The sequence below is a fragment of the Pantherophis guttatus genome, chromosome 2, assembly GCF_059756535.1.
Source record: "Pantherophis guttatus breed Tessera chromosome 2, ASM5975653v1, whole genome shotgun sequence".
NCBI classification, from domain to species: Eukaryota; Metazoa; Chordata; class Lepidosauria; order Squamata; family Colubridae; genus Pantherophis; species Pantherophis guttatus.
The window spans coordinates 97,125,791-97,143,163 of record NC_142064.1 but is presented as its reverse complement, the minus strand read 5'-3'; the positions used below and the strand labels follow the sequence as shown (position 1 = coordinate 97,143,163).

At 39.9% G+C, this 17,373-nt stretch overlaps 1 protein-coding gene across 1 annotated transcript in view; it reads left to right on the top strand.

The window, feature by feature from the left end:
* Positions 1-17,373, top strand: part of FBXO10 (F-box protein 10) — a 40,658-nt gene that overhangs the window by 5,770 nt on the left and 17,515 nt on the right. The window contains exons 2-5 of the mRNA XM_034410771.3: positions 2,194-2,784; positions 3,594-4,451; positions 13,823-13,972; positions 16,079-16,215. Of these exons, the coding sequence (XP_034266662.2) occupies positions 2,200-2,784; positions 3,594-4,451; positions 13,823-13,972; positions 16,079-16,215 (1,730 nt within the window). The 5' untranslated portion in view covers positions 2,194-2,199. The remainder of the gene's footprint in view (positions 1-2,193; positions 2,785-3,593; positions 4,452-13,822; positions 13,973-16,078; positions 16,216-17,373) is intronic.

Sequence of the window (17,373 nt, the reverse complement as noted above, 5' to 3'; positions counted from 1 at the left end):
TTGCCCTATCTTATCACCATGGTGAAGAGAAGCAGTTGTGAAATGAGTGACATGGTTGTTAAGAATGCTACAATGGGCATAAATGATGACCAGTCATAACTGCGAAGACCGGTCAAAAGTGTGAGGACCTGTCAGAAATCCCTTTTTTAAGCTCTCTGGTAGTCCTTTTGTGCACATGGACTACTCAGAGGGCTGAAAAAGTTATTTTTGACTGGTCCTCGCACTTTTGACCAGATCTCAAATTTATGACTGTCCTCACATTTTACGTTTTTTGCCTTATCACCATGGTGAAAAGAAGCAGTTGTGAAATGAGTGACATGGTTGTTAAGAATGCTGCACAGGCATAAATGTGAGGATGGTCATAAGTGTGAGGACCAGTCAAAAGTGCGAGGACCTGTCAAAAATGACTTTTTTCAGCCCTCTGAGTAGTCCCTATACACACAGCCATGGCCACCCGGTCACATGACCAGCTAGCCACGCCCACAAAATAAGCCACGCCCACAGAACCGGTAGTAAAAAAATTTAGAACCCACCCTTGGTTGGGGGTCACCACAACATGAGGAACTGTATTAAAGGGTCGCAGCATTAGGAAGGTTGGGAACCACTGATCTATGTGATCTTCATGTCTCCCATTTTATGGCAATACTATTTTAAAGAGCATTTATAGGCTGTACAGATGTGAGCCAAGGAGGGGAAAAAACCTTTCTAATTTAATTTTTGCCTCTTGTTTTAGAATTTTTGTTTGAGCAAACAAACATCTAAATATCTTGGTAACTAGTTTAATTAGAAACTGTCCTCGAGAGTTTATTCAGTTTAACCATTTGGAACCAGTTCAAAATAGTGAATACCCTGCATATTTATACTAGGATTGTACAAAGCGTTCAAACTGGTGTTTTACATAACTTGTTGGTGCATCTGAAGCACCACTATTTCATAAAGAGTTAAAAACAGCACATGACTATTTCAAAGGCTTTCCCCAGTTGTAAGTGGTAGGAGAGCACAGCCTTTTTTAAAGCAAAGGGAAACTACATGTACACTGAAGCTGGCATTTAATTTTGTTGTACCATGTGCAATGACAGTAAAGTAAAGTAAAGTACAGTACACTACAGTACAGTAAACTAAACTAAACTAAACTAAACTAAACTAAACTAAACTAAACTAAACTAAACTAAACTAAACTAAACTAAACTAAACTAAACTAAACTAAACTAAACTAAACTGTGAATAGAACCAGGACATAAATGTGATTAAATGGAGATGAGTTAATTTTCTTCTAGGTTTTCAATATCTCCCATTCTCTTCTGTTCAGATTTATAGTATAAAAGTATTTGTAGAGGGACTGTGTGGCAAAGTTCATAGAGTTGTAGGTTTGGAAGGTCGCTTGAATATCTTCTAGTGCAGCTCTCTATCCAGCACAGGCATCCTCAAAAATGGTCATGGAATCTTTTCATGAAAACTTTCAGCGATGGCATATCCTTGGTTTCAGGAGACAGGTCGTTCCAACTTCCATTGCTTATTAGTTTTCATAGTCAGGAAATTCCTTATTTCATGTTTATATCTCCCTCTGGTAAAGCTTCCATCCGTTGGCTCTGTGAGGGTAAAGTTTGAGTCATACAGCTATGGGGCCACAGGAGGTATACCCCAAAATATATACAAATAATAATATAATAATAATAAGCATAGAAGTATTAAGTATTAAGACTAGATTAAAAAGTATGGAAAAAAGTATTTTGGCAGAAATTGTAACTATGTCAAATGTATTTGGAGATGATAAGTTGTATAAGATATGATATGGTCAATAATCTGTTCATAAGATATGTGGGTGTGTGTGAAAGAAAAAAATCAATAAAACCTGATTCAAAAAAAAATCTGAATTACTGTAGATCAGGAAATGCTCATCAAGACTACAAAGACCTAGTTGAAGACTACTGTTTAATACTTCTATTAACACAGGTACAGAGGTTAAGTGTTAACACACAATGGTGCATGTCTGAGGTTTTTTTTAAGCTTTTGATTTTATTCAGCCATTGTCAAGCTATAAAGTCAAACAAGTAGAAAAAAGAGGAAAAGGGATGCATTGATTTGATGGGCATAACTCAACTCCCACCGTGTTCAGTTAAATCCAAACGACGATGCACAGAAAGTATATGATGATCTCTTAAATCTTTGTTTTTGTGCCCCACTTATTCCTAGGTGATTATGGAGATCAGTGGGCTTCCACTAGAACTGTGGCGCTTAATACTGTCCTACTTGCGTCTTCCTGATCTTGGCCGCTGCAGTTTGGTGTGCAGAGCATGGTATGAGCTCATCCTCAGCCTGGACAATACTCGGTGGAGACAGTTGTGCCTTGGTTGCATTGAATGCCGGCATCCAAACTGGCCTAACCAGCCTGGCGTGGAGCCTTGGTCATGGAGAGAAGCTTTGAAACAGCATTACCTCTCTTCTAAAACCTGGACCAAAAACAGCCACGATCTTGAGTCCTCCAAATGCTTCTACTTATTCACGAGGAAAAAGGACAGGCGGGTTCTTTGCGTTGGGCCTGGCTGCGAGTTTGACAATCTAAGGAGCGCCTTGCTTTCAGCCAGCATGTATGACCGGATTGTCCTGCTGCCAGGAATGTATGAGGAACAGAGTGAAATCTTTCTCAAGGCTCCTGTAGAAATCATGGGAAAGGGCAAGCTCGGGGATGTGGCCCTTCTAGTGAGCTTTGACCAGCACTGTCCAACAATGAGGTTATGCAATTTGGTCTTTATGCCAGCCTGGTTCACACCAGTAATATATAAGGTGGGTATGAAGAAGGAACCGAAGAAGCTTTCAGGACTTGGGGTTCCCTGAAGAATAGTAATGTGAGAATTAGGGACATCTGGTCAATGTGGCAGAACCCACATGAAGGTTTTCCCAACTTGGGGCCTTTTAAATGCATGCCCCAGTGTTCCCCACCAGTGTGGCTGTTGTTTCCAGGATGCCACCAGATTGGGGAAGGGTTCCAGGAAGCCTGACTTGACATGGTGAACTACAACTTCTGGAATTTCTGACTACCTCAATTTATAGTTGGTATAGTTGGTGGGAATTTAATCAACACATCTGAAAGGCACCAGGATAAAAAGGGTATCCTGCTAAGTTAGATCAACAGTAAACAAGGTATTTTTTTCTCAAGCATGTGACCCAGTGGTTGGAATGCAATATTGTAGGCTAACTGCCCACAGTCTGGAGTTTGATTCTGATGGGCTCAAGATTGACTCAGCCTTCCATCCTTCCGAGGTCGGTAAAATGAGGGCCCAGATTGTTTGGGGCGATATACTGACATTTGTAAACTGTTCAGAGAGTGCTGTAAATCACTATGGGGTGGTATATATTGCTATGAAAGCATCATAAGTTAGTCAGGGGAAGAATCAATACTTGTTTCATCTCCATATTTGGTTAGGAGCTGCCATGGTATCCTGGTCTCTCTATTTCATTCTCATCAGCACAATTAGAGGATAGCAGGTTCTGTATCTGTTCGCAGGCAATATTTCTCTGGAAAATGAGTATCCTCTTTGACTTGTTTTTTAAAATTGAAAATAGGCTGATCTGGTTTCATTCTCTTTTCTTAGACAACCTCAGGCCATGTCCAGTTTGACAACTGCAATTTTGAAAACAGTCAGCTGCAGATTCATGCTCCTGGGACCTGCCAGGTTAAATTCTGTACTTTCAATCAGTCCAGCATCCATTTCCATAGTGTGGCTGTCTGTCTCCTGGAAAACTGCGAATTTGTTGGCAGTGAAAATGCTTCGGTGACAGTGGAAGGAAGTCCATCTTTGGACAGGAACTGGGCCTGCAAGCACTTGACCATGTTGGCAAAATCTCACTCCGTCTTGCTGCAGACATCTGAGCCTTCCCATTGCAATATATCAAAGTTTGAGAGCCAGGGAACTCTTCCAATGTCAGACATGAGGACCTGTGACGTTGTGGTAGCTGAAAACCCAAGTCACATATTTTCTGTTTCACAGACTCAAGTGGTGCCAAGGAGAGGCCTTGAGAAGGAAAGGGAGGTATCTGGGAACCTTAACACAGCACACAAAGAAGAGGCCATGACTATAGACACAGATTCCAGTGACAGTGAACTGAGCCTGAGCAGTGAGAATGAGGACGAAGATGAGTCTCTGTACAAATTGCCTTACCAGGCTCATAGCTTGAGCCACATGCTGGCCAAGGTTGTCCATGGTAGGCCGTCATCCGATGGTTTACCAGCCCTTCAGAGTGACTATGAGCTAAAACCTTTGGCTCAGGAGCTGCAGCAAGATAAGGAGGCTCAGTGTCTTGCCAACACCATGCAAGGATGCCTTGTGAGGAAATGTCTTTTCAGGGACGGAAAAGGTGGCATCTTTCTGTGTTCCCAGGGACAAGCCAGAGTGGAAGGGAGCATCTTCAGGGACTTGACCTATGCTGTGCGATGCATACAAAACAGTAAGGTGCTGTAAAAGGCAGGAACAGATCTTGCATGCTACAGTTAAACCTAAAGTAATATTTAGCCAGTTTTTAAGGCCAACTTGATCAGCCTTGCAATTGTACCTACAAATATTTGTGAATGTGTATTATGTTAGCCTTATAATATTTTTCTAACCACACTTTTTCAAAACAAAATGATAAATAATTCAAAGGGCATAATTTTGGTTTAGTTTTTTTAATTTGGATGTTTGTCTATTGTATGCAGATTAACTTAATTTGTTAATGAGTTACCTTATGTTGCTCAGTGATGTTAATTATAGGAGAGGCCAAGATGTATGAAGAATTGCGAAGCCTTACCCTTTTCCTATTTTAAATCTTCTCCAAAGGCTCTGCTGGCTTCATAGCATCCCCAAGCCTTGTATATACATTTTTTAACATAACTTTTAACAAGAGGCAACTGTTTTCTTTGAAGACATTTCGCTTCTCATCCAAGAAGCTTCTTCATCTCTGACTCAGGGAGTTGAAGATGCTCCTTGGACGAGAAGCGAAACATCTTCAGAGAAAAACCAGAAAGTCCAGTTGCCTCTTGAAAAAGCACCTTTAGGACACAACCATGACCTGGATGACTGAGAATCTCCATAGACAAGAGATTCATAGAAAGTAGGATTCTATGACTTTTCCTTCTTCCCTATTTTAATGAAATTTCAGAATTCAATTTCCCCTGTAGGTTTGTAAATGGGAAAAATAAAATATCCCTGGTACTTTGTTGGGCTGCATATTATTTGGTGAGTCAACTATTATGAAGGCCTGCTTCAAAAGCACTTCAGCTTTTGCTGCAGAATATCAGACCGCAGAGTATTTCTTCACTTTCGTTAAATAATGTAGTTGATCTGTGAATCCACCTTGTTCATTCATCACCACTCTACCTAGTGCGTACGCACGCACGCACCCACACACATACATTTACACTTTAAAACACAGTGAATTTTGCAATTCTGCACTGAGTTTGGTGAAGTGATCTTGGTCATGTCATTTCTCTTTTGCAAATCCCACTTCACCATACCGACAGGTGCCTTATTTAGTGCAGGAGGCACTGTGAATCATTCCTCAGGAAACAAAGGCCGGCTCCTGACAGCCCTCCTGGGTTGTTGTTGTTGTTGTTGTTGTTGTTGTTGTTGTTATTAGTTAATCTTTAGTGAGATTCACAGCCTTTGAGGCTGGTTAATAGCTCAGCAGCTCGAGTCCTAACCAAGGACCTAGGAACTGTTAAGGTATCGTCGGAGGATGTAAGCTGTTCCGAGTAAGGTGGTTTTTTGTAGAGTCAAAATGTTCAAGTCCGGCAAATTTAGAATTTCTAAATAGTGGGGTAGCCCTTTGGGTATTGCTCCAAGGGCTCCAATTACATATTAAATAATTATTAAATAATTAAATTAAAAATTAATTAATTAATTAATTAATTAATTAATTTAAATAATAATAATAATAATAATAATTATTATTTATTGAATTTCTATACCGCCCTTCTCCTGAAGGACTCAGGGCGGTGAACAGAATAAGATTTCATATACATACATACATACATACATACATACATACATACATATATATATATAAACAGTAAATAATAAATTGAGTCAACTTAGTGTACCTGCTAAGACCTTGGCATAGAATTTAGATGTTTATGCTAGCCCTGCTTGTTGAAACAGAAAGGTCTTCAGGGCACGTCGGAAAGTGCGAAGATCTGGGATTATTCGTATTCCAGGGGGTATTTTGTTCCAAAGAGTAGGTGCCCCCACAGAGAAGGCTCTCTGCCTTGGAACTACTAGACGACATTGTTTTAATGATGGTACTAAGGGTAGGCCTACTCTGTGAGAGCGTATTGGTTGGTGGGAGGTTATCGGTTGCAGCAGGTGGGGTTGTTGCTTCTGCTGAGAAAAAATTGAGGCACCCGGCAAAAGAATTTGGATAGAGGGCTGCGGAGTAGCTGCACAAGATTTATGTCTTTTCAGCTATCTGGCAGCCACACTATTGCCCTCTGTTTAGCAAGCCTTGGGGCATTTAGAACTAGCCCTTTGCTGTGGACTGTTTGCCTAAGGATCAGATAGAGGCTCATGGTCCTATTTATTGAAAAAATTATTGTAGGTTTGTAGTCAGTTGGATACATGAGAAGCAAATAGATGGAAATAAAAGCTGAATCACAGGAATTGTTGTCACTAATCCTCCAGGACAACTGCAATATAATAATGCCTTGCCTCAGGCAAGCATTGTAAAGACTTCCTCAAGGGGGGCCAAGCTTCTTATGCAGGAAAGAGCAGAGGGATAACATGGTGACAGCTTTCTTTGTGGGTGAGGTGGTAGAGATGTTTGAAGTTGGCATGGCTTCGGAAGGACCCATTAACATGGGGTTCCTATGCCATTTCCGATGGCTATATTGTTCTCAGGTGAAAATGGCTTGTGGTTAGGCTTACATTTTCTGTTCCTGTGTTTCAAGGCAATAAGTTACTTCAGAGAGTAGGGAGAAGAAAAGGCCTATATCTGGGTATCTAATTTCTGACTCACCTGGTTTTCTAATAGAAGGAGAGCATCTGCTGCAGCCCCTCTTCTCTGGAATGACATCCTTCCAGAGATCTGGATCTCCCCTACCCTGACCTTATTTAACTGGGCCCTTGAAATCTGACTTTTCTCCAGGCCTGAGATAGGGTGGATGACAGACTCCTTGTGGGAATGATTTCTGCTAAAAAGGTATCTTCGTTTTCCTATGCCTAGTTCACTCTATGCTGTTTTGTATTGTTCCAAACAGCCCAGGGAGGGAGGGAAGGAGGAAGGAAGGAAAGAAATTAGTTAGTTCAGTGGTGACTGGCATCACCTTGGATCAGGGTGGATAAAAATCGATTAAAAAAAAATTAAAAAATCGGATTTTTTTAAATTTAAATCGGATTTTTTTATTTTTATTAAATTTATTTTAATAAAATGCTTTTGGAGTAAAAATATATCTAAAGATATTTTAAGATACATTAATAATTTAGTTTATTCAGCATGAAATGGAGCTTAGTTATGTAGCATGAGGCTGTATATTCTGCAATATTGGGACTGTTGGTGACTCAACAGAGGGTCAGAGGAGGAGTCACTGCGGGACAGAGATGACAGTTGCTGTTTAAAAATTATGATTTAAATCAAGTTGATTAAAATCAAGGCTTTTTACTAGTGATTTAAATCATGATTTAAATCATGATTTAAATCAACTTGATTTAAATCAAATCCACCCTGACTTGGATTCTTAGATATATTATGGAAATGAACTATAAGCTTACTCTGAAGCTGCACTGCACAGTGCAAAGAGTGGTGGTGATGTATTTTTACATATGTTTGATACACCAGAGATATTATTGGAATTAGCAAGCACAGATAAATGCCTTTGCTGATAGAAGTGGGGCTGTTCTTGTGTACTAAGATACAGGAGTCCCACATGTGTTAAACCATAATGTGATTTGGTTGGGTTTGATGGTGTTTTCTACAAACATGTTTTCTGGTTGTCACTGACCATTCAGCTTTAAAGTGACATTTTTTGCTGTTTCTTTTGAGCCTGTCTTGATTCCAGGTGACTATATGGACCAATTCATACAGTATTTTTGGACAATGTTTTCAGGAGTAGTTTCCCCTTGCTTCTTCTTGGAACTGAGAGTGACTGACCCAAGGTCACTCAGTTAGCTTTCATGCCTAAGATAGGACTAGAACTTAGAATCCTTCTACTCTTTGTCCAGTGCCTTAAAGGTATCATTTAGCTGAATCAAAATTTAAATTTTGAGTCATCAGGATGGAATGGCCAATCAGGAAACAAAATACTCATTTTTTTTTCAGATCAAGAAACAAAATATTCTATTTATCTTTTGTCTTAGCATTGCTTAAAAGGTTAGAAGTCTTCTCATCCAGAGCATTTCCTCCCCCCACGCCCCATTTTGCATCTGGGTTTTGTCTCTTGAAATGGCAAACAGTGAGAAGGTTCAGTGTTCCAAGATGATGAAACTGGGAAGCTGAAACGAGAGAATATGCAATATCCTTTGAATTGCATCTGAGCCTGAATCCTTATGATATATTGGCAAAAGCTAAACTGAGCATGAAGGCAAATGTGTCTTCACAGCTAGCTTGCTGGGGGTTTCCCCCCCCTTCAAATACAGATTGTACCATGGAGAAGAGGCTGACAATAAAGAAGATCTGAGCAGATGTGGGGAGCTGATTTAAGCTTCCTCCTGCAATCTAGACAGAAACTCCTCCTTCAAAACCGATATTTGCATTGAAAGGAAACCTCCTGCTGGTGCCATTATCAGACTGTCCCAGCAGGTGCCATTTACATTTTTAAAATACCTGCCCATTTGATGCAAGGATGAATTTCGTGTCTTCTGCTATAAGTCAGGCATCGCAGAATCGCTAAGGAGCAAAAGACTTGAAGGAGAAGTAGCCGTGCATGATTGGCAAAACAGCTCTGCGCCTCCGTGCATAACCCTGGGCTTTTCATCCCATTAGCCACAGGCTTCCATTTCATTTAAAGCACAGCAAAGTGGAAACTTTCTTTTGCTTTGCTTGGGCAGTCTCAGAAAAAGGCTCCTTGACGATGGTTTTTTTGTTCCATGCCTATGCTCATCGTGTTCAAATTTACTTCTCGGTGACAGGAGGTGGATTTGTTTTACATATTTAGTGATTCAACAGTCTTTCTCTCTCTTTCGCTCTGGTTTTAAAGAAGTGAAACATTTTAAAAAATTATTTTAAAAATTCAGAGATAAACATGAAATAATATAAGATTAAAGAAAAGAAAGAAGAATAATGTGACATGAAAAAGTAAGAAAAGGGTAAAAGAAATAGAAAAAAGGGGGCAAAGATATATTAAAAAGTGACTTCTGGTCTTCTTTATTATGGTTACAAACTGTTATTTTCTCTCTGCCATCATTAAAATTGCACCATTATCCTCTTCTCATAATCAAACTTTTTAATCAGGAAATCTATAAATCACAGTTCACTTTTTTTCTAATTTCAGCAAAAGGTCCATAAGAGGTTTTCAGTCAGGTGATTTAACTGTCAGGCCCAAAAGACCAGGTCTACACATGACAGTCCAATTAAAAATCAATTTATATTGCCACATAACCTATGCACAGTCATCTAACAGCACCTGCTTGAAGTTAGATAAGATTCGACAGAATTCAAGTGGGATTGGATTTATTCTGCTCATGGTGATGTAGGGATTCTAGGCTGATCCCTCTTTTAACTCTGCCCCCAGATTCTGCCACTCCTTCTCCTGCATCAAAAGAATCTTGAAGGTGCTGAGTTGATTGAATTTGATTGATTGAATTTAATGATTATTTAGACTTCCAAAAGCCTATTTTGTTTTGTTTTCTTTTGTTATTTTATTTTATTTTTATATATTATGATAATGAAGTTTAGGTAAAGGTTGTGTGAAGTTCTATCCATTGTTTTTGTTCTATTCATTTCATTTTTCCTGCTCTTGTTCCTACTTTCCTCGTTTTTGGCATCATAACAACCATGCGAAGTAGAATTTAAAATAGCAGTAGCCAGTCATGCTGCTTTCATGATTGTGGTTTGCCACTAACGGAATGCCAGATTTATAAACCCGGGGTATTAGTGTTGTCTGACTAGAAAAATGATGGGAATTTATTTGCACAGATTTTACTTATTTATTTTACTTATATAAAATTTATATCCCAATCAAGAGACTTTGGGCTGCTCTCATAAATTTTTTAAAAAAATCCCCCAAGAATATTAAAAACAACAAATTGAAATGTCTATGGAGAATCATCCAGGTCATGGTTATCTCAAAAGTACTTATTCAAAAGGCAACTGGACTTCCTTTGTTTTTGCTTGAAGATGTTTCACTTCTCATCCAAGAAGCTTCTTCAGTTCTGTCTGTCAGAACTGAAGAAGTTTCTTGGATGAGAAGCTAAACAAGTTCAAGCAAAAACAAAGAAAGTCCAGTCGCCCTTTGAAAAAGCACCTTTGGGACAAATTGAAACAACACATATTTTTAAAACAACAGCACAGCCTCAAGCCCTGAATGCCTCATTTGACGTCTAAACTTGTAGGGCTCTTCAGTTCCCATAGAAAAGGACAGGGCTTTCTTCGAAGCCTCTGGTCCCTTTAACCTCCCAACGAAGAAGGTATCTCAAAGTACCAGTTCCTAGGCCAGCTGCTAGGATGAGCAGATTCTCTTTGGAGATAATGGTTCCACGGGTCAAGAGTGTCTCTTTCCCACAAAATGCAAAAGTTGGCACCTTAGCTAAAGCTGCAAAAACATTTTGTCTCAGCCACAATCTCCACCTGTTGTCATGCAGAAGGCATAAATCTTAGAGAACCTCCAATTTGTGCCTGTTGAGAGTTAACGAAGGAGCTATAATCCAACAAGATGGCTTCTGGTCAGACAGTGACTCCATCTTGGAAAAGAGGGCTGACTGGGCCCTGGAGACAATGAAAGCAAGGGATGGTTTAGAGTGGAATTCTGCTTTGACTCAAATTTGGGATGGGTCCTGCAGTGTCCTAAAATCATATTTGGAAAGAGCAAGTTTCAGGGAATCAGGGTAACATGATCATTTCCCTCATTTTTTCCTCTGAGATGAAGTGTTACATTGTCTCCGAACATGGAGATTTTTCTCAGTTTTCATATCTAATCGTGGGCAGATCAAAAGAGTTTTTGAGATTTCTTAGTGTTTATATTGACTGCCTGCCAGAATGAAGAGGTGATTGTCCAAGTTTGTAAATCAGTAACCAGTAGACAATCTAGATCAGGGGTGTCAATCTCAAGGCCCGGGGGCCAAATCCGGCCCATGGGATGCTTAGATCTGGACCGCTGGGCCACCCTGGAAAAAGTGAGGGACCGGCCCACGGTGCCTCTGCCAGCGAAAATGGGCTCCCGAGTTCAATTTCCGGCTGTGATGGCCTCCTGCAACCCTCTGCCAGCGAAAACGGGAGGGACTTCCAAGCTCCGTTTTTGCTGGCAGAAGGTTGCAGGAGGCCTTCACAGCCAGAAACAGAGCTTGGGAGCCTGCTTTCACTGGCGGAGTGCTCGGGCTGCCACAGGTGCCCCTGACATGAGTGACATAGAGCACCCCAGCCCCCCGAGGTCAAACATAACCCTGATGCGACCCTCAATGAAATCGAGTTTGACATCCCTGATCTAGACCAACCATCAATAGCTACTGAGTGTGCTAGATAAAGAACCATGGGAATTCCTTCCCAGCACATGTAAAAAGAAGGCATTAGGAGAAAACTGGCTGAATGCCCATATTCCCAGGCCAGCAACTGTGAGCTCCAATTGAGTGAATTGAGAAGCCAACCTCTGTAAGCTTCCAAAGCTGATCCATCACAATCAAAGTTAAGATAGCTGTAAACACCTGTCAGTCTATTACTCTGCTAGGATAAGGGCAGTCTTTTCTGTTAATATGCTGGATTGCCAGCTTAATATTCTAATCAGGGCTTGACCTCTGTGCCAGGTTAGCAGTGAGTGACTAATAGGGAGAGGAGCACGGCGGCCTGTCTTTTCTTCCTGCATTTTAATTAACCGATTGGAAGGGGAGGCCAGCCATCTTTTTCAATGAGCAAATAAAGGAGATTGTAATTTCATTATCAGCTTTGATATGCGCTGCTCGCTAAGGCAAGAATGTTGCAATTTGTAGATTTGTTTCTTTACGCTTGTCAGGCAAGGGTTTAAAGGTTTATTGGACTGGAAAAGAATTACATGCATGCGTATTTAAACCACTTATTTGCTCAAATAAACCAATGCCCGGATTTAATTTTTTTTCAGCTGTGTGTAAATTAAATCTCTGGGCGATATGTATTTGCTTTCAGCATCCTCATGTTTTGTAAGTCAGTTAGCTCTAAACCATAAGCTCTTTGTCAAATAAAATAGTCCCAGCAAATAAAATACTAAGTGTCCACTACAAGCAAGGATTCCTACCATTTTTCTGCATGTGTGACTGTACTGCCTTCCACTCAGCCTTCCAGGTGACATACAGCAGGCAAACATTTTGCCTTTGGCTCATTTAATGACTCCTGTGCCCTCATTTGTCAGAATTGAAGCCAAATACCATGTGTCAGTTTGGAAACTATTGCTCCGTAGGCAAAAACATCTCATAATGCAGAGACTTTCAAAATGGAGGGGAGGGAGAATCATTCCCCCTGGTATGTTATAAGCGATTTATGGAAGTTGAAGATTTTAAAAGCTGATCAAATTTCTGCAGGCAAAGCAGGAATGTGATCAAATCTCATTCTTGTTTTAACTGAACTAAAGTGAAGTCTGGAGCAAAATTTGGTGGAGGTTTTTGAAGATAACTACCCGTAATTGTCTGTCAAAACTTGACTTATGGCCACAATTGACCCCAAATTTTCTGTTGCGAGACATTTTTTAAGTGAATTATGCCCCATTTTATGACCTTTCTTGCCACAGCTGTTAAGTGAATCACTGCAGTTGTTAAGTTAGTGACACAGCTGTTAAGTGAATCTGGCTTCCTCATTGACTTTCCTTGTCAGAAGGTCGCAAAAAGTGATCACATGACTCTGGGGCACTGCAACCGTCATAAATATGACTCAGTTGCCAAGCGTCTGAATTTTGATCACATGTCTTTGGGGATGTTGCAATGCGTGTGTGAAAATTGGTCATAAATCACTTTTTTCCGTGTCGTGACTTTGAATGGTGAAGTACTGTAAATTGAGGACTACCTGAACTTGTTACTTAATTATATTCCATGGCAATTCATTTTAGGGAATTGCAACTTTTTAAAGTTTCAAAACCTCTTCTTAATGTGTTTCTATTTTAGAAAACCGAGTAATTTATCAATTGTGGGACACAGGTATGCTTTTGAAGGAGATCATCACATTTTCTTGGGGTATGACTTTTCTTGGGTGTTACATAAACAGCAATTTGTGTTTTGAGTATTTTCTAAGGCAAAATGTATCTTTCGCTACTTTTCCTTAAAAAAAATTGTTTTTAACTTGAATGCCAGCGCAAAATGGAGTAGCCTCATTCAGGAAGAATGTTTTTGTTCGAAATAAAAACAGTGAAGTGAAGCACCTGTGAGCTAGGAAATAAGTAGGTCAAGCAGTTTTCAACCCAGGAGTTCAGAAAATGGTTTTTAGAAAGCTGGCTGGAGAATTCTGGGAATTGAAGTCCACACATCTTAAAATTGCCAAGGTTGGGAAATCCTGTATTATACTGAGAAAACGGCCTGCCTGAAAGACACTTAGTGGCAAATACCAGACCCTATCAGAGTTACTACGGCCATATTTTGGTACTGACTGTATATTAACTCCCAAGGTCATTCCTGCACTGTTTGTTTGGCTTGCCTGCAATCTTTTCGGTGAATAAATCTAACTCATTCTGTCTTCCCTCTTTCAGATCATCATGCTCAAGAATGACATTCACCACTGCAAGACCTCAGGGATATTTCTGCGTCTGGGTGCAGGTGGCTTGATCGCAGACAATAACATCCATTCCAATTGTGAAGCAGGAGTGGACATTCGGAAGGGAGCTAACCCTTTAATCCTGGTATTGATGGGTTTTTTTAAAAAAATTGACTGGGCATTGGATATTTATAGACAAGAAGAAGCAGATAAACCTCCTGCTATAGATCCCCCCGCTCTGATATTTCTCTGCTTGGGATTCCTGTTAAAAAAAAAAAAGGCCTGTGTGAGGAGGAATGAAGAGGCAAAGGAAATTGACAGTTCACATTCTCCAACTTTTCACTTCTTTCATGCATTCTTTGACTGCAGGTGATAGTTTTTGGTTGACAGCTTTGTGGTATCTGAAAATGATTCATTCAGCATTGCACCTTCTGGTGCTAAAATACTAAGCTTATAAATAGTCCAGCATCTTAAAACATTCCTAATGTAAAATACAATACTGAGCTGATTATAAATGGGTATTATAGATGTCAAGAATAGATGTCAAGTAAGCATTTAATCTAATCTAATCTAATCTAATCTAATCTAATCTAATCTAATCTAACCTAATCTAATCTAATCCAATCCAAACCACACGTTCAACAGTGAGGAGTACTCCTGTACTGTGCATAGTTGAATCATGGATTGTAGATCGAGGCAAACAGATAGATCTTGTTATATTTCTGGCAACCAGCCTCGTTTTAGGGAGCAGTCATTTATATAAGTGCTATAAATCTTGTATGGAGTTTGATGCATCTCATGATGATTCTCACAACCTGAACTGTCTGCTAGATCAGCTCAGCCAGGGGCCATACAGCCTCCTAGAGGCTGTAAGATATTTGAGGGGGCCACAGGTGAAAAACATGCAGTGGGGCCATGGCACATGCTGAAAGAGACACAGAAAAGCAAAATGTACTGTCCTGCAAATTCAGTTTTGTTAATGCTACAAGACACACCAGTTATTCTCCCATATCCATATCAAGTAATGGAACCTGGACAGAGGGACCACAAGAGAAAACAAAGGTGAGAAGGGGCGGCCATGGGTGAACAAAGATTGGGAAACGCTGCCCTGAATCATCAGTTCAAGATCTACTCAGGATAAAAGCAGCATGCGATAATGGGATCAGATATAATGCATCTGATATTTGAGTACCAGAGAGATATAAAATATTCCAAATTTCAAGTAATCAGTTTTTTTAAGTGAAATATTCCAACATTGTCCTGAACATCCTGACAGTATTTTGTGCTCAGAGTAACTCTTTTTCAAGGTTGACACAATTGTTTTTGAGGTTGAAACAGGTTTTTTAGAGTTGGAATTCAGAGCAGTTGAATCTTAAAACGGAATAGTGGGATCGGCTGTTTTGAACCCAGGACAGAGCCTTTGAAACTTGAAACAAATGTTTTGCATAACGACTTGATTGGATATATGCTTTTATGTCTGGAGCATTTGCAAGAAATTATGATTTAATGTCTAAGTACTCAATCTTCTGATTCTTCTTAATGTAGGAGACCGCCAACTGTTTAATAACTCTGCTTACATTTACCGTTTTAGCCTCCATTGCCATGCATTCTTAAATTTTGAGATAGCTATTTGATTTTGTCCCTTGTAAATATAAATTCTCTCCTGGAGGTTGATTGCCAACTGATCAAGAACAAACACTTCCTGGGCTTGCTCATGTGCCTGCAAAAATCAGCAGGAGACACTTTTCACTAATTAAGATAATATATGATCATTTGCTAATATCTGCTGTGAAGGTGTAGTTAAAAACACAGTGGAGAAACTGGGAAGTAGCAAAGAGCTTCTCACCTCTGTGGGAGTCCCTGATTTTGAAATTGCTGAACCGTATGATCTGTGAGCAGAGTAAGAGCTGAGAAGTGGAGACAGAGAATGACAAATGATGGGCAAGGCATATGTTCTAATTAACTGGGTAATAGCTGAGAATATTGAGATATGTTGACCAGAGCGTTCACTTTTTTCCCCATTCAGTTGCTATTCAATAGTTTACTGACTACTGAAATGTCAGGCCTTCTTCAGTAAGATCCAGAAGTGGACAAACGTTTTTCTGAAATGAATAGCTTCTAGCATTTAAGGAACTTGGTGTCTTAGTCTGAAAGCATGTTGAAGTTCTTGATTTAGTATGATAGACTTTGCTCACTCTTGTCTTCTCCTTTTATTCTTTTTTTCCCCACCATGCATAAAACAATGTGGCAGTGTAATAGAATCCACAGTGGCCTTCGCTCTGGCATCGTTGCCCTTGGCAACGGAAAAGGCATCATCCGTAGCAATCAAATCTATGGAAATAAGGAGGCTGGCATTTACATTCTGTATAATGGCAATCCTCTGGTAAGGTAGGTATATGAGTTGCAGCATTTTTATTTTTATTTTTGCTACCTTTGGGTGTCCCTTTATTGAAGAAATGGCTCTTTCTCCTGTTAAAGAGCAGACAGTAAAGGTGTTGCCTTTTCTAACAGCTCCGAGGAGGCACTTTGGCATTTGACAATTGCATAATGCTTTCAGAGAGTAGCTTTTATTAAAAGTGCTTAGAAATCCAATATAAGCATATTAAAAAGTCCTCAGTGAGACATTCAAACATGGTGGGTGAATTTACAGAGAGGTGGCTTATTGTTCCTAAGCAAAGCCAGGAAAGTGTGTTCCTTCATGCCTGACAGTAGTGTGTCCCATCAGTTTTTCAACCATCTTTCTCCTGAAGAACAGCCTTCTCCACCTGGTGGCCCCCTCTTCTCCCCCATTATCTCCAGCCAATCTTTTTGTAAGACCTTTAGATTTGCACGATCTATTCTATACTGTGTCTTACCAGACTTATGTGTTCCATAACCATAGCCTAGTGAAAAATAGGTAGGTTTTTTTTTTTTACTAAAAAAAGAACCTTGAGATGTCTTAATTTGTCTTTAAATATGGAAACTGAGTTGATCCTATACATCTTCAACGCAACAGTTCACATATTCTTTTGATCTGTGTTTAGTTTTGGCTTAGCATAATGTTTGATTTTAGAAAGTATAATTTAGGACTCAAATGGTGACCCTGGACAATGTGGCTTGTTCATCAAATTATTTAAAGCAAACTGTGGCATATTGCAGGGTGTAAACAGAGCCCCAAATTAATCTATAACCCAAGCTATATTCATTTCAGTAGTATATGTTTTGGATCACGTCCCAGTCTACCTTATACCCACCATTCCTCTCCAGTATGCCCCAGTAGCTTTTTTAATGTAAGGGGATCTCTTGTCAGGCAGCAGAAAATAATATTCACTCCATGAGGGGTCCTTGGTGCTCTCTGAGCTTGCTTGTTTTCTTGCAAACGTTTCATTACCCAAACTAGACAACAACATCAGTGCTAGTAAGGAGTATCACTTTATATTCTAGTGTAGGGGTGTCAAACTGGCAGCCCGCGGGCTAGATGTGTCACACGCAGGCCACACCCCTCCCAGCTCCACGAAGGGGAAAAAACATCATGATACATCATGTGATGGCAACATGTTGCCATGA